General features: G+C 44.1%; 1 protein-coding gene across 6 annotated transcripts in view; it reads right to left on the bottom strand.

Annotated features, from left to right (window-relative positions):
• FBXL19 (F-box and leucine rich repeat protein 19) overlaps nt 1–19,869 on the bottom strand; it is a 36,795-nt gene that overhangs the window by 1,936 nt on the left and 14,990 nt on the right. For 5 of the 6 annotated variants that reach the window (XM_089480960.1, XM_089480958.1, XM_089480959.1 and 2 more), the window contains 5 exons: nt 16,301–17,013; nt 10,267–10,430; nt 8,256–8,417; nt 5,834–6,052; nt 3,023–3,474 (listed from right to left, as the gene is read on the bottom strand). In XM_089480960.1, coding sequence (XP_089337086.1) covers nt 3,260–3,474; nt 5,834–6,052; nt 8,256–8,417; nt 10,267–10,430; nt 16,301–17,013 — 1,473 coding nt within the window. In that variant the 3' untranslated portion in view covers nt 3,023–3,259. The remainder of the gene's footprint in view (nt 1–3,022; nt 3,475–5,833; nt 6,053–8,255; nt 8,418–10,266; nt 10,431–16,300; nt 17,014–19,869) is intronic. The other variant, XM_089480962.1, reaches the window with a different exon arrangement.

The raw sequence follows: 19,869 nt of genomic DNA on the forward strand, positions 1-19,869 counted from the left end.
AACCACCGAAAACCTCGCCTCTGATTCCAAGACCTATCGCTGCATTTTTCAAGTAATGCTTTAGTAATAAATGAACGTTCAAGTGTGTGTGTGTGTGTGTGTGTGTGTGTGTGTGTGTGTGTGTGTATATATATAATAAAAGTTATGATTACCAGTTTGAAAGCCAGACTCACGCCATCTCCCCTCTTCCCAAATTCCAACATGCAGAATGGATGTTTCTGGTGCCCTCTGACAAACCAGGTTAGAGACTCTGGGATGCAGAAGACAGAAAAGAGGTGAGGAAAAGAAGGGGCCGCGGGGAGGGAGTTTCAGAGCTGGGACTCTGGGAAACCTTGGTAATGAGAAAGATTGGAAGGGGAGAAACTTTAGAGTGTGTGTGTGTGACATAGATAATCTTCTATTACTTGCTACGCTGCTCCCTTTGGAAACCTACCAAACTCAAATCCCTGTTCCATTTAGCAAGTCAATAAGAAAGAACATGGAGGTGAAGGAAGGTGGGGAGGACAGGAGAGGTGTGGTGAGGAAACACATAAGAGGATACTAGCCCAACCCCAGACAGTATACATAAATGAAGGGAAGAGTTGTATTAACTGTGTCACCCCCACCTACACATAGAAGGAGCAAAATGACCGATAACAGGCACAACTTCGGTCCAAAACATTCTTTTAGCACCCTTTTCTACAGTATTTCTCTTCCCAACCCTGTTAAAATAAAGAAACACACACGCACGTGCACGCATGTGTGCACACATACACACACAAAATAGGAGGGAGGTTCAAGTTTGAAACAGGGGGGCAAAGGGCAACCAGAATTAAGCCAAGGCCTGGCTTGCTCCCCAGCCCCACCTGTGTGGTACTGTGGCAAAGAAATGCCGCTCTCTCCTCTCCCCTGGTTTCCAAAAAGTGGTTATTAAAGCTTATGGACCTGAACAAACAAGGTAAGGGGGGGGGGATACGGGAGTTGGAACTGGGGGCAGGGAGAGGAACAAGACAGCTGCCATTTACCTCCCAGGATGAGGTTAGAAAAACAGCAAAAACAAAAAGATAAAGAGTGAGACAACATGCTATAAACCCACCCTGACTTCAAGCTGTTTGTCTCTAGTTCTCATGAGAGGCTTCTTAGGGGAGGAGGAGAAGTGGAATTTGGTAAAGATGGTGGGCAGACACACAACCTCAGGGGTCAGGCTAGAGAGGGAGGAAAGGGGGATTGTGGTCTGGAGAAGAAGGAACGAATGGCTGGGAGGATAACTTGAGTGTGTTTGCAGGAGTAAAAATGCTACCAGAGTAGAACTGTAGGTAGAAGTGTCTATATAAGAGGGATGAACAAGAATGCAGACAGGCAGCGGGACAGCAAGCCGAGAATCTACATGTGGTACACATGCGTGAATGCATATGGCTGCTGCTCAGAGTGCTCATCTTTTCCTTTTGTCTGGCTGTCAGCACCAAAGGTGGAATGGGGCATCTCACATTTCTTTGACAGTACAGTCAAAGTTGTAAACCTCCATACAGGCCATATGGAGATTTACAACATGAGTTTCATGGGCATGGGAATGAGCTGTATTCCAGCTTCACTTGTACTTCAAAGGATACCCTAAGGAGTCCTTGGAGTGGTCCAAGACACACAGCAGAATGAGAGAATAGAATGGATTGTGCCATTTCAGACTGCAAAAAGAGGACAAGCATAAGAAATAGCTTTTCTATTTTTTCCAGGTCTCTCTTTAGAAAAGGTTTCTGCATGTTCTAAATTAACACAGAGAGATTTAATGTCACGCTTCACCCAATGTGCAAGTTCACTCTTACAAGGAGCCTTTTAAGTGACAAGTCTTCAAAAACAGAAATTCCCTCTCCTGTCTGTGTTTGTGATATGGTACAAGAATGACGTGCAAGTGCATGTCAAGAGTGTGCTGTATTTACTTTGGCCAAACTGGGCAGGGACCTTACTGGTTGAGAACCATGAGGATTACTACAGGCAGAACAAAAGGGAACAAAAATTCTTTGAGTGTCGACAGACATGCCTGATGTAAGTCCCCATATGAGGAAAAAAGAGAGATGTGGACACTCAGAAAGTTTCTGAATGTATGCAAAATGAATGAAAGTGTGAATAGAAGTGCGGTGGACAGGAAATAGAGATGGGAGGTGAAAAGGTAAATGTGGAGGGCTGAGCATCCACTGAAGGGTCCACTCATGCATGTGCCTTGCATGTGTGTCCACGTGCACATACTGGTTTTTGTGTAAACAATATAGCAGCAGAGACAGTGTACATATGGATTGCAATGTGTGCGTGTTACCAGTTTTGGTGTTTAAGCACAATTTGTGCACAGGTCAGGCACACGCATCAAGATTCATGGGTGGGTGCGAGACCACCTGAACATTCAGATCAGCTTGGAGGGGGAAATAAGGGAAGAGAAGGATGGTGGAAAAGGACATGTATACAAAGAATATGCCTTTGGGGCATCCAGGGAATTGAACCCATCCGTACATGGCAACCCAAGGCCTATATACTGCAATGGGAAAGGGGTGTGTGCATTGGTGTGGACGGAATTTCAGTGGGCATGTAGTGAGGCAGGGTGGGAAATCTAAGTATCAGCTGCCGGGTCCCCACCACCACCCTTTTAAAAGCCACACTGAAAACAAACATCTGGGGAAGGTGGCAGAGGGAAGGAGAGACAGGCGTACAGACAGGCAGACTCACACACACTTTCAAAATCATAAAGGCAGCATGTGTGCATGAGGGGGGGGAATGGATGAAGTTGGAGTGCACATTTGCATCAGGGAAGGGATGAGAAAAATAATAATCCAACACCATACAATAAGCTGCCTTCCTCCTGAGCTGGCGTTTCAAGGCTGAGTGTCAAGCTCCCACCCACCTTGCCACACCCACCCCTAGAGAGCTGCGGTACCCACGGTGGCACAGACCGATGTTTTAGGGGGCAGGAAAAGAATGAGACAGCGCAACACATGATGGGAGGAATACGCCTTTCCCAGCATTGTAAAGCAACTAGGCTGCTGCAGGCCCCACTTACTCTGTGGCTGTCCTGGAACAAAGGGATGGAGCAACAGGCGACCTGCCCTGCAGTGAGCCCAACGGGTCAGGGGAGCACAACCCCTCACCCTCCTTACCGCACGCTCAAGGGGGTGGGGGTGGAGACGCCACTCTGGTTCAGTGCATGGCTTTAAGTAGAAAGGTTCTCTCAGAGTCCGTGTTCGGTTGTCTGATTGGTGAGGCAGAGTCTCCCTGCGCCTTCACCCCAGGGCGGGTATTAGCTGTCCTTCAGCAGCAATTTCTCCTCGGGGCAACGGAAAGGAGGTGCTGAGGCAGGGGCAGGGGGAACAGAAGCCCTGTTGGCGACCGAGTCTTCAGCAAAGCGGGCACAGGCCTCAGGTGTGATGTGGTGGCAAGAGCGGAGGTCAATGCGGGAAAGGCGTGGGCAGCGGCGGAAAAGGGGCAGACACTGATCCGTCAGCCGGTTACATCCTATAACAGAAGAAAGGGACAGACAGGTCAAAGCTCTTCCCAGTTTAGAAAGCAACCTATATTTACTACTGAAATATGATTCTGATTTGGGGAGTGACACCTCAAGATCTGAGCAGTTGGCAGCAGGCTTCCTCTTTTATATCTCAATGTTATTCAATAACACCTAGGTTTCTAGCTCTCAGGAATGCAGAGGGATTTGAAAGTGAGACTGCCCCACAAAGAGAAATTGGATAGATGTTTTTTATGCTCAACAGCCTCCCAAAATGCCAGTGACACTTGTTTGAATAACTTATTCAAAAGGTGGCTTACAGTGGTGGGCTATTTAGGCAAACCAGATGTTACTGGACTGCAATCTCCATCATTCCATACCATTGCCATTGGTGGCTGGGGCCAATGGGAGATGCCGACCAACAACAGATGAAAGATATGTCTCCTATCTCTGGCATATGCTGTAGGAATTTGGCACACTTTATTGTTGTGTGCCTTCAATGTGTTTCTAATTTATGGTGACCCCCTCACAGTTTTTTCTTGGTTAGATTTCTTCAGAGGAGGTTTGCCATTGCCTTCTTCTAAGGCTGAAAGAGTGTGACTCAGCCAAGATTGCCCAGTAGGCTTCCATGTCAGAGTGAATATTTGAACCCTGGTATCTGAGAATCCTAGTCCAATGCTCAAACCGCTACATTGTGCTGGTTCTTTACTATACTTATTTACAGATTTAGGATGTTTTCTGTGCCTGGAAGAACCATGGGAACTGTATTCTGAGGGACAGGTGTAGTGAGTTCACAGTATCCTTAAAAAAGCCTACAAGTTGCAGGCTTTTGGGGGCACAGAGCTATTGACAGTTAAACAATTACACAATTAATAAAACTTATAGATCACAAATGTTCTCTAGATTTTTGGCTACTTTTCTGTTCTCTCCTGAATATAAAAATAGTTGTTCTTGCTTCTTTCTAGAACATCTGTAAAATCCAACATGAAGTCAGGTTTAAATGGAGGTAATAATAATAATTATAATAATAATAATAATAATAATAACTTGGTAGTGCCAGCAAGAGTAGACCATTTGAATCAACTATTGAATGGTAAGTCAACATTTAGTGATTGAAGTGATTCAGTGAGCCTGGCCTAACTGGGAGTAATAATTGGATTTAGGCCATAAAAGTAATTGCTGAATCCTTGCTACACTTAAATCAAGGTCTGTGTCAGACACAATATAAGAACAAGTAACAAGCAACACACAATATAAGAACAAGTAATGTTACTATCAACTAGATCCAAGCTAACTGGAACTTTCTAGAAAGCCTATGCTAGGAGTTTCTTCCTCCCAGTTAGTCTTAAGGCTGCTATTGGATTCCTTTCCATATTTTAAAGTAATGTAATGAGTTACTTTTCGAAATAAGCAATGATTAATTTCAAAAAAGTAATGTTCCTTTGGCTAAATATCCTGAAGGCACCAGATTCTATTTGATCTCAAAGTTAAGCAGAATCAGCTTTGCTTAGGCCCGTTACAGACGGGCACTTTAGTACGCACTCCGTGCGTGCTAGGGTTAAAAAGGGGCATCCTTTCCGGACGCCCCCAACCCTAGGACGCGCGGAGCGTGCACAAAATGGCAGCGGCTGTTCCACATGGCCACTGCAATGAGGAAGTCACGACCGCACCACCTCTATACGGGGCGGCGCGGAAGTGACGTCCTCGCTCCGCGCCAAGGCGCCTAGTGTGCCCTTTCGGAGCTCCTTCCTGGTTTGGTCTGCTGGGTGCAGCCTTCACACGGCTGCGCCCAGCAGCCCAAAGGAGAAAGGGGCCAAGCGGCCCCTTTCTCCTCCTCCCCATCACCGCGGGGTGTCCTTGGGGCTTGAAGCCCCAGGGACACCCCTTTTCAGGCTGCGGGGAAGCGGCGTTTTGCCGTTTCCCAGCAGCCTGAAAAGCAGAGGATCGGGGCCTCAGCGGCTGCCGTTCTGGCCACTGAGGCCCCGATACACCGGGGAAAGAGGCGGGTACAGCCCGCCCCAAATGGGCGGTCTGTAACCCGCCTTAGTACTTGGAAAGGAGACCAGGGGCTGTAAGCTACATTTCAGTGGAAGGTCAGGGCAAACCACTTCTGAGTATTCCTTGCCTAGGAAATTCCTATGAAATTTGTGGGGTTGCCATGTCAACAAACAATTTGAAGGCACATATTTGACTTTTTATGTTCCATACTATCCAAAATAGTTTGGTATGGATGGGTGGAAATTTATCTCAGGGTTTTCTTAAAGGCTAACCAAGTACTGGCACCAGGACAAGCAGGAAAGATGGAACAACAAATGGCTTTGAGGGAGAGGGATCCTACCCACCATCATCCCTGTCCCTGGCTCAACTTACCAGCGAGGTTGAGCTCGGCAAGGGTCTCTCGGAGTGGAGAGTTAGCAGCGGTCAGCAGGTTAACAGACTGGTCGCCCACGTGGTTGCAGTGGCTCAGGTCCAGTTTGGCAAGCTGAGGGGTATGCCGGATCACCAAGCGCAGGGATGAGTCTGTGATGTCCAGCCCAGAAAGCCGCAGCTCAGAAACATTCTGGAGCCGGCCTCGACTATCAGTCTGGCCTGGCAGGGTTGGAGAAAAAGATGTGGGTGAGTGAGCCAAGGCCAGCGAAGAAGGTGGGATAGCCTGCTTTGGGAAGTGGATTGTAGCCAATACTACAAGGCATGTGTGATGTGAGAAGCTGTGGAAGCCTGAGTGGAGCCACCCAATCATGGCTCATGGAATACTGGGAGGAGGGCTATCGGGAAAGGATATAATCTGCAAGCTTGTGTGTTAAAAATTAGATAGGCCAGTGAGAGACAGAGAGGGTCAGGTATAAACACAGAGAGGGCTATTAGAAAGATGGGAATGGATGGTATCTGAAGTGGGTTTTGGGGAAACTGAGAATGTGGAATGTCAAGAGAAGAGAAGTGAAGAGAAAAGCTTTACTTTGTTTAAAATAGAGGTGTTACTGTGTAATTTGTGTGAAATATTTGTAAGGCTAGATTTTTATAATTTTTTTGAAATTTTTTATTAAATCTAGAATCTACATATACAACATTTGAACATAAAAAACCATCAATATACACATTGATATACCACCAATCTTATAACCAACCACTTATCCAACCCTTCCAACGCCCACCTTTTTCATTCAATCATCCTTCCTTACATTCATTAAATCCCATCTTGCTCCTTCTTATTTACATCTCTCCTTTCCCTTTTTTCAAACATTTGTTCTCTTACTCCAACACTTTCTCCTACCCTCAAAAACTTCTCCCAATCATCTTTACTTCCATCTGCCCTCCAACCTTCTTCCCTCCCATCCACCCTTCTGCATACTTCACTTCCATTGTTATTTTATACAATAAATCTTTACTGTTTTTATTTTCTATGTTTCACCTTTGGATGTTTTAATTTAATAATTAACAAGGGAGGCTAGTCATGCCTTACCACACTGAACCTACTGATCAACTTATAGTGGTCACATTGAGGCCTATATAACAGATCCAGGGTTTGGGGTAAAAGGACAAAGTAAGTGGTAAGAAGCTAATGACTGAAAATGCAGGGCCAACCTGGATAGGGGATCCATCACAACAGGTAATCACTGGCCATGTTAATTGGGGCCTATAAAAATATACAATGACTATTCTTCAAAACTACTATCTAGAGTTCTCAGTAAAAACAGGGTCCAAGATGGTCAATAACAAAATGATGGTTTATTTTGTTAAGAGTTATTTCTTGCCTTTTCTTATGACTAAGATACAAGGGGGCTAAAATACAAATAAAACAACAAAATTACAATTAAAAATAATATTCTGTGAAAAGCATATCAGTAAGAGGGAGAATGACTGCTACTGAATTAAAATCTACTCTGGAGCAGCAAATCAATTTAAGCATCAAAGTGTGTCATGCTAAAGTTCTAAAGAATGTGTCCTGCAGCAGGTCACTAAAAAGCCTCCCTTGATCCAGGTGAGAACAAGTTGGGGAATGCAATGCTGCACTGTAGGTCACCTGATGTTAGATTTCATCTCCCATAATTCTGCATTATCCACTTGCCAGTGGGTAGCAGGAGGTATCCCAAAAGAATAAAAACTGATTAATGATAGGATAACAATATTGGGGAGGTTGGGGGAAAGCAGGAGCTTGTCCTTTTTTGAGCCATACAAAACCAGTCATCACAAGAGGGCAGGGGTGGGCAACTGTATCCTTCCAGATGTTGCTACACTGAAATTCCCTGGTCAGCATCATATAGTGATGAGAGGTATTGGGAATGGCCATTCAAAAATAGCTCAAGGGCCCAGATGCTGCTAATCCCTTTCAGCAGGGAGCAAATGCTTCGGAAATGACTTTCCTTGAGAGGGTTTTGTTGAATTCACCAAAGGGCAGGAAAGGATTCTGGATATTAAGGCTAAGCAAGAAAGGCAAAGCACAGCCTTGAGGAGATAAGCATGACAACCCAAATACAGCTCATTAAACATGAACCAGCCCACTTCTGCTATCCCAAGCAAAAGTTAAACATGGGCTGTGGAGCTTCTGGCTACTGGCCCTGAAGGGACTAACGGATCATCTATTATGCAAGCATGACTTGACAAGAAAGACTAACACTGTGGCAACTGTTCACAGCTCAGGATGCAGAAATTTTAAGAAAGCATTTAAGAGGGTAATTCAAATGAGTTTTTGATGCAGGGACAGAAGACAGTGAATTATCAACTTTATTTTCCCATGGTCCAGAAAGGAATAGAATTGATCAGAGAGCCTTCTCTTGGTGAACCCAATTTTTACCTGGCTTAGTGTCTGTGGTAGGTAACAGCAGCTCACGGAGGTGGGAGTCCTTGACGTCCTCAATCCAACGCAAATCCAGAAGCCGCAGGGAAGGGAAGTTAGCTGTACTAAGCGCTGACACAGAGCACCAAGAGCAGCCAGTCAGGATGAGCTCCTTGAGGCCTGAAAAGATGGACAAGACAACACTCAGAGGGGGAGAGAACATCAGAAACTGCCCCACCTTTCCTCTAAAAAATGTAACTAATTCTCACTCTGTACTTTTCTCCTGTGTTGATTCTTCCCCCACTCCCAAAAATGTTGTGATTTGAGGCTGTGAAGTCCTATCATGCACCTCAGAAAGCCTCTTGATGTATTCATGTATTAAAACATTTATGTCTTGCCCTGTTCCCATGACATCCATTCTGGATCCACCTGCATAAGGGGAAATCTGTGTATGCTCATGCACCATTGGAAACAATGGTGCGCATGGTTGTGGTGGTGCACACGCCATTACTTTCATTGCAGTGTGGCTTCCGCGTAAGGTGGAGGCTGCATATAGTGCGTCTGCATATGGCGCTGGTGCACTGTACACTCAAAACAACTTAAAATTTAAAACCATACATGAGATTTTAAATCAGTGGTTCCCAAACTTTTTCAGGCTACTGACCCCCTTCCTCTTAGGTGACATCCTAGCATCCGCCCAGCACCTATTTCTCAAAATTAGGTACAACCATGTTAAATTTGATCATCTGATATTCAGTTTGGGCCATAAGCAATGACAGTAACTTTTAATGTGTTACCTCCAAGCTCTGAAATTGCTAATGAGAAGGTTAGGCAACAATGCCATCAACTGTATATGGAAACTGTATAAAAATTACTATTTCAGGATAAACTAGGACAAAAAAGTTACCTTGTGAACAAAAATACATTGGAAGATGCTATTGATTTTCAAGCATTTTTTTTAAAATGCATGCCGATATGGAAGCAAAATGAGATGAACTTACAAATAAACTCAAGAGAAAGTGACAAGGACCAGAAACAGGCTGATCAGTCCATTCAGATTTTTTCCCTTCAGAGATCTGCTACGGCCCAGAGATGTAGCCAGAGAGGCAGTGGGAACATAAAAGGAGGGTGTGCAGGAGGCCTGTAAACACCTTTGACATTCCCTTTGTCCTCTTGCTGCTAGGAACAGACAACAGCCGCCCAGTGAGTGATTAACCTTGGAGTGCTTTGACAACTAATTCCAAGCTTTGGGGTCTCTTCTCTAGGTCTGCCATAAGTCCAGCAAGTGAGTCGAATTTCAGACATTTAAGGACCAAGTGGGAAGTACAGATATACTCACAAGCTGACTCCCCAAGCTCCACTTCTGTGCCCCTTAAACCACCCAGGCTGTCACCTAAAGCCCCATAATATATATTTTTAAAAAAGCTGGTGTGATTTTCATGTAATTTTCACCCCAAACCATGCCAAAGCATCCAGAACTGCCTGCAAACAGTGGTTTGCCTTCTCCTGCTCCTTAGAAGCTTCACCCCAAGCCTTTATTTTGGCTGTATATCAGCCAAAAATAATGACAGGAATCTATGCACGTCACATCCAGTGAACCTGGACATGCAGGGGTGAAAACTGCATTCCTCCATAACTGCCCCAAACTTATAATTGATTGCATGGAGTATTTTCTTTTTTAATGGGTTGCTTGTGCTGTATTTTAAACTCTATTTTGCTTTCGGCTATGTTTAATATGATACCTTGTTTAACTGGGTTTTAATTTTCGTATCTATCTAGTTTTTTAAAAGATTTATTTTGCTTTTGTATTTTTGTAATCTGCCATGGATTCTAAACTGGAAGAAAGCTAGAATATATAAAACACACACACACACTTTTTGTCCTCACTTGTGACTTCAGCATCTTTTAAACATAATGGAGGACCTCTTGACAACTGTGACTTAATTAATGGGATAAAAACTTCAAATAAGTAAGCACAAGCCACTGCCGCCCCTTAGCCCAGCCAACCCATCCTTCTCGCCCACAATACCTTGTAGCCTGTTGAGAAGCCACATTAGCTGCTTCTTGGAAATGTTGGTCCAGCTAAGGTCGAGACTGGCTGGTTGCCGACGGATAATGCCACTGAGCATGGAGGGAGTAATGGATTTCCGACGGCTCAGGTCAATGTGTGTCCAAAGCCGCTTGTCACAGCACCTATGGTGGGCCGAAGACCAGGAAAGAGGGGAAATGTAATTCAGTTCACCTAGTGAGAGAGCATGAGCGAGTGAGAGAGAGAGAGAGTATGGATATGAAAAGAGGGTGGGAGAAAACCTATAGTATAATTTCAAAGTGTTTGTTTGTCCATTCTGCTGTAACAAGGACTGCCCATGTTGTCTTGGACAGCTGGGAGTTGCAGTTCAATATCTGGAGGATTGCATGATTCCCATCCAGGTACTACAAAAACCTGCATGCTTCACCATTAGTCATCAGATGTAATGTGTTTCCTAATGGGACCCAAACAAAGACTAGAGTAAGATTTCATAGCAGATTCATCAGCTCCTAACGCTGGGTACCTCCGCTGGGTACCTCCTGAACCAGCAATTCTGACTTCTGTATTTTATTTTAATCCCCCCCCCCCAGGCATGTACATTTATAAACCAAGTTGGTAGACTCTCCCTTTTTGGAGAGTTTTAAACAGAGTCTGGATGGTCATGGCTCTAGCTGCAGATTGTCCCTTTATCAAGCCATTGTACTACATGCCCTTTGAGGTTTCTTTCAACTCTACCATTTGGTGGTTCCCAATCTTGCATCTACAGATGACAGTCACTGGGCATACCAGCAAGGCTTCTGGAAGCTGAAAATCAGTAATGTGTGGGCAGTCAGGTTTGGGCACCAGTAAACTAAAGGTTCGTGTGGACCTAAAGGCACCAGATCTTGTTTCATCTTAGAAGATAAGCAGGAGGGAGACCACCAATGAATACAAGGTGCTGTAGATTATATTTTAGAGGAAGGAACTTGCAAAACTAACAGATTCCTTGCCTTTAAAACTAAGATATTCCTTGCCATCTGACATCATCCGGCCTCAGAGAAAGAGAAAGGCTGGCTAGCCCCATCAGGCCTGGCCTAATATAAGAAGATGAGCCCTCCCTTCTCTGCCATCTGACATCATCCAGCCTCAGATGAAGAGAAAGGCCTGCCAGCTTCATCAGGCTTGGCCTAAACTAAGAAGACAAGCCCTCCTTCCAGTCTATCTGCCATCGTCCAGGCCTCAGAGGAAGAGAAGAACGGCTGGACTTATTCCCCTTCCCACTGCCATTCCCTTCTTCTGTTGTGTCATGTCTTTTTGATGTATAACTATCTGTAAGCCACTCTGAGAGTGTTTCTGGCTGAAAAGCTGGGTATAAATACAGTAAAAAAAAACCTATGAAATTCATGGCGACTTGAAGGCACACACATACACACACTCCAAAAGTTCAAAGGCTCCAGCTCAACCCAGAAGTTTGTCAGAAGTTTTTGAACAAAATGCATCAAGGAAATAGAGAACTTCTTCAGGAAAACAGCTTAACTAGCTCTGCTTAACCATGCCCTGGTTTAATAAGCAAAATAAACCTAGTGCAGATCCAAGAAACCACTACAAACAGGGCCTCCACACCTCCCCAAGAATGAAATCAGTACATGTGGAATTGGGAAAAACCAGCCAAACCCAAAAACTCATGTATTTCTTTAAATTAAGCTGGAAGAGCTTTAAGTGACACTGGCTGAAAAGGCATCAAATGACAGATGTTCCATTTATACCAGTGGTCCCCCAGCTTTGGTCCTCCAGTTGGTTTGGACGTCAGATCCCAGAGTTTGTGACTTGGCCCCAGCTGGCTGGATTTTTCTGGGAGCTGAAGTCCAAAATACCTGGAAGACCAAAGCTTAGGAAGCACTGTTGGAGAGCAAAAAATAGACTTTTCCATTAAATGAACTGACAACTTTAAGATACAAACCAATTTCACAATTTTTCTCAGCCTCTTTGGGTATGAGAAACAAACTTTACAAAATATGCAACTAGAAAGGTTATGTTCTACATGTAATGGGAATGGCACAAATTTCAAGCAAAAACCCATAATATTTAAAAGGGAGATGGACAGTAGTCACCTAAAGGTTGCCAGCCTGTTTTGTTAACTTACAAATCTAAGTTTTTTCCCCTTTTTTAACATGCTGGGAGCTGTTGAGACAGGCTTTATTGGTTTTCCCCTTTTCTCTCTGTTTTGCTGTTCACACAGGGTCATTAAAGAATTCTGGAGGCAGCTGATATTTTACCTTGAGTGTAGTAGGCAAAGACATGCAGCAGTAGAATTGGCTAGAGCCAATTCCCCCTTTCCCAGCTCAAGCCTTATTGCATTGCTTACTGTGCAGATGCTGTTGCAACTTGGCACTCAAAAATGTTTCTCCAGCTCTGCTTCCCATTCTCTCAATGCTGTTGCTGCTAAAACATTTCAGCTATACAGAGAACAAAGAGGAAAAGGCAGGGGCATAAAAAGGCTTGGTAAAAAAGAGTTTCTTTTTCAGAGGTTTTGTTAACAGAGCTACTACATCTGTGCTTTATTTTAATCTGTGTTTTGAGCTGCCCTGGGTCCCCTATTGGAAGGAAAGGGGGATATAAAGTAAAATGGCATTATTCCTACATCTCTCCCTCACAATAATTCTGCCTTTGTTGGTAAATGGAGAGGCTAAAAACTTTACACAGAACTGTCAATTAATATTTTTTTTTTGGGGGGGGGGATTTTCTTCAGGTGCATGGGATGAAAGCAGTGGTATTGTTATAGCCTGAAAATATTCAAGTGACTTCAGTTCAGATGTGGGCAGTGCCCACAGGACAGATGTTTCCTGCTCAACTAAAAAAAGCAGTGGAAGAAGACGGGGAGAGGGAGGAAGTCTACTTTTAGATGTTAACAGTGATGGTGTCAAAGAGTTCACACTCTAACATACAAATAGTTGCTGTATGGAAAGGGCTACTTTAAAAGTCATCATACACAGGTTGCCTTGAAGGATTGTTGACTTTTATTTGGTGATAGGAAGAAAATCTTCTCTGCCAACATCCATGCAGCAAGACACTTTTTCACAATACGCTGCCCCCAATGACAGCAAATGCAAAAATTTCAGACAGCTAAGGCAAAGACAAACTCCCTCTGAACAAATCTTGCCAAGAATACCCTGATAGGTTTGCCTTAGCGTCGCCATAAATCAGAAACAACATGTAGGCTTACAAAAAGGACAAACCAAGTCAAAATTGTTTCATACACCCTAGCTTTGTATTTTTATGCTAGGATTGTCCATCAGCACCAATCCAATTCACATTTTTCTGCAACCAGCTTTTGTGGTTTTAACTAAGGCCCGTTACAGACGGGCTTAAAAGTATGTGCGGAGCGCGTACTAGGGTTAATACGGGGCGGTGCTTCTGCACCGCCCTAACCCTAGTGCGCGCTGCGCGTGCACAAAATGGTGGCGGCCGTTCCACACGGCCGCCGTCATCGATACGTCACGGCCGCGCCGCCTCCAAACGAGGCGGCGCGGTTGTGACGTACTGGGGTTGTGGCAGGGTGCCTAGGGCGCCCTTTCCGCGACCCCGGAAGGAGCTCCATTTCGGAGCTCCTTCCTGGTTTGGTCCGCTGGGCGCAGCCTTCAGACGGCTGCGCCCAGTGGACCAAAGGAGAAAGGGGCCAAATGGCCCCTTTCTCCTTCTCCCCACCGCCGCGGGGTGTCCTTGGGGCTTGAAGCCCCAAGGACACCCCTTTCCAGGCTGCGGGGAAGGGGCCTTTTGCCGCTTCCCCGCAGCCCGGAAAGCGGTGGATCGGGGCTTCAGCGGCTGCCGCTCTGGCCACTGAGGCCCCGATCCGGCGGGGAAAGGTGCGCCTACAGGCCGCCCCTAAGGGGCGGTCTGTAACGGGCCCATGATTGCTGACATATAATGTGTATCCATTCAAGCTGAAAAGGCAAAGTAGATCAGCTTTCCTGAAGCAGGAGCAACCCAAATGTGTTGAGATTACAACCCAAGCAGCACATCAATACTGGCTGCATATTATGGGCTTTATTGTCCAATGCACTGGAGTGCACTAGTTTAATGGAAGGTCTTAGAAAATGACCAGAGTTTAAATGGGAAGGTACATATGCTCATATGTGAGCCCATCCAAGCTCCGGAGCCTTCAGAGGAAGCCCTTCTCATCTTTTGACCTTCACAGCCATGTTTGGTACATACATGATAGGGCCTTCTTGGTGGCTGCCCTCAGGCTCTGGGCCTTTCTTCTTAGAGAGGCTGGCCTGGCTCTCTCTATCAACAGATGTAGACTTGTTTGTTTTGTTTTACCATGTCTTTAGGAACTGCCTACTTATGAGGAAAGGACTTTCAATAATTGTACTGTACCACTGTTGCTTCTTGCTTGTTAATGGATATGTTTTTAGGTCTACTGGTAGTTTAATTGTATTTAAACTTGTATGTTTTTATTGATGACCTCTCTGAACTGTATCTATTTGAATTTTTGTCACCCACCTTAAGTACTAGGGCTGGAAAATAGATGGGTTATAATTAAATCAAGTAACAGTATTAAGTAATAAAGTGGAAGCATATCTTATTCTTTCCCTTAGGACTTATCCTTTCTTTCCACATGCAAAGAAAATGCAAACACATCTTATTGTCTTTGCTACCACAAATTCTTTCTCTTCCTTCCCCTCTCCCTTTCTCAACTCTTTTGAGGTCTCAACCTAGATAACAACCTGCTTCTCTTACCAACATTCACTTAAAAGGACTACATGGAACAACAGCTCTCCTGCTCTGCAGAAAAGTCTTTTCCAACATCCCCAAAGACCAAGAGACCAGGCACACTCCTGGCTGAGCCACAAACCAAGCTGACATGATACCCTTGGTCCAGTCACCATTTCTCACCCGAACCTGTCTCACTGGGTTATTTAGTGGAGGCAAGTTGGAGAGAAGGAGAGCACACCATTTATGCCACCCTTGAGCTCCCTGGATAAGGAAGAGGGAGGTAAGCAAAGAAACTTGTGATATCTTAGAGAGATACACATCTGATAAAAGTGGATTGGGTCTACAAAAATTCAATCCTAGTACATCAGGTTGCCTAGATACTATGTGACTTGTTTTCTTTACCATACCACGAGGGCCTACTTGGGGGATGCTCCCAGAATTGGGAACTCCTGCCCTAGAGAGGTGAAGATGGCTCCATCCTTATGCCAGCAAATAGAAAGCTTTCCTATTTTGACTAGGGTTTTAGGAATTGACTGAAAAGGGTTTTTAACAATATGATTTGTTTGTTTTGTTTTTAATGGACTTTAAATGGCTTTAATTCTATAACTAAAACTGAATTTTTAAGTGACATATATATATTTACTGAAGTTTTTTAATATATTTCTATCAGAATTGAACATTTTGTAATCTGCTTGAAGTTTCACTATTGAGAAAAGGGTGACATATAAATGAATTGTTGGTCATTTTGCTATTAAAACTACCACCACCAAAGCTTACCCTAGCTTCCTTTTTTTCCTTTGGACTACAACTTCCAGGATTCATCTTGATAGATTCCCAAGAATTCCCCCGATAAATTTCATGGGCCTAAACAATAGCTTGAACAAAACTGCACAATACACATGTTCTCCTCCCACCACAGACACAAGACTCATCATCTTGACAGGTGGTTTGCTACCATGGTGTCAAGAGTACTTATGCCATGGGCACTCACTTTTCTCCCCCCACATTTTGTCCATACTATCAACTCTATTTACAGAATGTGTAAGCTGAGTGCCAAGCAAGTGCAGATTACCCAGCTCCTATCTTCCAGGACTGGCAGAAACTGGTAACAAAACAGCTCTAGGCAGCTTGAACCAGAGAAAGGGTTGATGCAGAGACCATGCCAATGGAAAATGATGGGGGCAGATGCCACAGCACATTAGCTCCCCCTTTTCTTCTCCCACCTCAATAACTATAAATGCTGTGATGTTTCCCAGTGGCATCCCTCTTCCTGCATTTCCAGTAGGGGAGCACTTGAGGCCCCAAGTCATCCCTTCCCTGGATGCAATGTGCCACTCACCAACGGCTCCATGTCCGGCACACCCTCATGCAGACACACAGCTCCCGATAGCTGAGGTATTGGAAGACCGCCAACCAAATGTCCCGCTGCATGATGTGGTCAGAGCCGCTGTCCAAAGGCAGGGAGTCAGGTTCAGGGCTGTCAGGGGGAGGCCGGACCACGTGCCTCTCTAGCTGCAGTAGGGGCTTGGGAGGGGAGGGCACCAGGGGCCAGTTGAGGAATTGAGTCCGGGCCACCATGCGGAGCCCTGTTTGCCCAGCGGGCCGGCCTGCCTTGCGCCCGCCCGCCTGCTGCTTAGCCCGCTCACTCCCTCGGCTGGATGGACGATGATTGTTCTCTTTCTCCTGAGAGTTCCCCCGAGCTTTGGGCTGCTTGCCGTTCCGTGCTGTCTCTGAGCTGCCATTGCGCCTCCCACCCTCTTCTTCCTCCTCCTCGTCTTCATCCTCTTCCTCACTGGCACTGAAGCCCAAGGCAGCCAGGCGCTGGGAACGGGTGGCTGGGGAAGTGGCTCGGCTTGATACGCCCCCGCTGGAGCCGTCCGAGCCATGGGAGTCCGTATCCGAGTCCGAATCCGAACTGGAACTAGAACTGCTGCTGTTCTTCACCCGCTCCAGCATCTGGCACATCTGCTTGAAGCGCTCTAGCTTCTCCCGCTGGTGGGACTTATCTGACTGGACTGAGGACTCCAAAGGGCCTGGTGGGACCTTTGGTTTCTGACAAGAAAGAAGGAGAACATAGTAAAAAAGAGGGATCCTTCAACTTAGCTGAGCAATTTTTTAAAAAAATGATTAAACCAGAGGTGGGCAACCTATAGTTTTCCAGATGTTGTTGGACTGGTGATGTGAAGAACCAGGAAAAAATTGTGGCATAAAAAGACCAAAAAATAGTTTTTTTCACGAAGACCTTTTTTGCTCCAGAGAAAAATTGGAGAAAAAAGGTTATAGAATATTTTATTTTAGAATAGAGACTAAAATATTTAAGACAAAGTGTTTGTATATTTACTCCTACCCTACTCCTAAAAACTGTAGCAAGAAAACTATGAACAATATCTCACAACCTTAGAATTTAAGGTCTTGGTTTCTCTTTTTCTGTTTTTATTAAAATAAATGCTGCACATCTGCTTGGCACTATAGAGAACTAGAAGTAACAAATACATTTTTGTTTTAATATTTTCTCCTGTTTTAATAGGTTTGTTCCAGCACAGCTCCTAATAAATTATTATTAACTGTAACATCCATACTTTTAATATATCCAGTATAAAATTCCCATGTTGAGCCAATGTATACATAGTGTAGTATGTTGCTAAAATAACAAAATATTTTTGACCTGTAAAAGGGACCAATACTGCATTTTTCCCCTGAAGTTTCCCATTACCTCCCCTCCAAAGTTCAAGTTTTATGAAAATTTCATCTCTCTAACTGAAACACCAAATCATCTTTCACCATTGGCTATGCTGCCTAGAGCTTATGGGTATTGAAGGCCATCAACTTTTGGAGGGCCATGCATCCTCCACTCCATCTTTTAAATTTTCCATCTGAGGGAGATTATTTATGTATTTATATCCTCCTTTTCTAACTCCCCCACCAAGTGTGAATAATAAAACTCAGTTTAAAAACAAAAGCGTAAAGCAAGGAGGAATAAAAACATTTTTAATTATTGCAAAATTTAAAAAAACATATTAAATTACAATAAAAGATATAGGCTGCATCTAACCAATTATCCCTCTGACCACTAAAGAAGAGGACACCTTCTATACTAAAGATACCACTGAATAAATTAAGAGAGGGAGCCCAACTTGCCTGCTTCAACAGGGAATTCCAGTTTGGGTACCGGCAGTATTTAGACATTCATTTTAAAGACAAATTTCCTTTACCATAGGGTGAGAACTCCTTAAGATTGCTGCATCTTAGCTTGCTCATATAAACCTCACTCCCCACCTCTTTGACCCCAATATGTGAAGGATATACAACCAAACCACAGTAGGAACCCCACAAATAGACCTGGAGTTCCAGAATAAAATTAAATATCTGTATGCCTCCAAGATCAATTTAGTTTGTGTTCCCTTAAGTCTGCAATCTGTTTGATCTGGTCATAATTATTAATGCCTTAATAATGTCCATGTTAAGATTACCATACATAGGTTATATGTGGAATTTCCTAGGAAACCACAGCTGATTCAGGATACAAGCAGCTATCCAGGGCAGTTAGAAGTGATTAGGAGTTAGTCCTTCACTGGCTGCCGCTAAGTCTCTCAGTGCAATTCAAACTGTTGGTTCTCTACTGTGAAGGCCTCAAGGACTAGAAAGATGTCAGTTCCAACATGAACTCATCTGACTGTTAAGATTCCTGGAAGAGACCCTGAGATCAAGTGGACTCACCTGCAGAAAAAATATTAACTGCTAATGATGGCTGCATCCACACTGCAGAAATAATCCAGGTTGATATCACTTTAACTGCTATGGCTCAATGCTATGGAATTCTGGGAACTAGTTTTGTGAGGTATTCAGCCTTCTGTCAGGGAACTCTGGTGCCAGAACAAACTACATTTCCCAGAATTCCATAATATTGAGCCATGACAGTTCAAGTGGTGTCAAACTGAATTATTTCTGCAGTGACAATGCAGCCAATGACAGAACTTTTAGGTGGTGAATATCCTCAACCCTAACCATCAGATATCTCCTTTACCATTGTGATCCGCACCAGATAAAAACACCTCTCTTTGACACAAGTTTAAGCAGAATTTATCTGCTATGCTCTGCTTTAAAAATATTTTCCAGATTTTTAAAAACATTTCTAGTGTTTTGTTGTAATTTATTGTTTGTAAACCACTCTGAGAAACATATCGTTGAAAGGCAAGAGAGAAATACTTCTAAATCAATTAAAATTCCCCAGAAACTCATCTGAGCACAAGAGATATCTTCTGGAAGCAGTGAGCAACCTCTGTAAAAAAAAAAATCTGGCAGCCAGGGATAGAACAGTGTGAGTGTCAAGGATTAGTATTTGTAAGGAGCTTTTAATGTTTTCAATGCATCATTACCTGCCTTGTGGCTTTCAGGTGGGACAAAGCTATAAATCAAATAAAAGTTCAGGATCAAGAAACCACATGTTCTACGAGAACCTTTTTTTAAAAGAAAGAAAAGAAAAGAAAAGCAGCTTGTATCCATGGTTGTACTACAGATGCGGAGGAAGAGCCTGTACACAGGATAGCATCACCCCAACAAATGTCTGATGTTGCAGATAATCCATGTCTTGTGACTACAGCCCCACCTGGTGGCTAAAGGGAAATATTAGTGAAGCATGAGGAGGGGAAAAGATAATGCCATTCAGGGCACATCTCTACCAGTATGCATTATGTCACCACGGTAAAGCTACTTTTAGAACTACAACTCCATGCTGGTTTGGGTACTCTAGAAATTGTAGTCCAAAAAAGTAACTTTGCTCTGATGAGGCCTGACTGTGACCTGGATACTTGTCATAAATTTGGAAGAACTACAGTTTTGCAGCAGCACTGAGGCCACCTGGCGATAATTTGAAAGCCCATGAGGCTGTGAGCAGGCTAAGGCTCAGGA

The sequence above is a fragment of the Sceloporus occidentalis genome, unplaced genomic scaffold, assembly GCF_023333645.1.
Source record: "Sceloporus occidentalis isolate IW3139 unplaced genomic scaffold, rSceOcc1.0.p SCAF_14, whole genome shotgun sequence".
Classification (NCBI taxonomy): domain Eukaryota; kingdom Metazoa; phylum Chordata; class Lepidosauria; order Squamata; family Phrynosomatidae; genus Sceloporus; species Sceloporus occidentalis.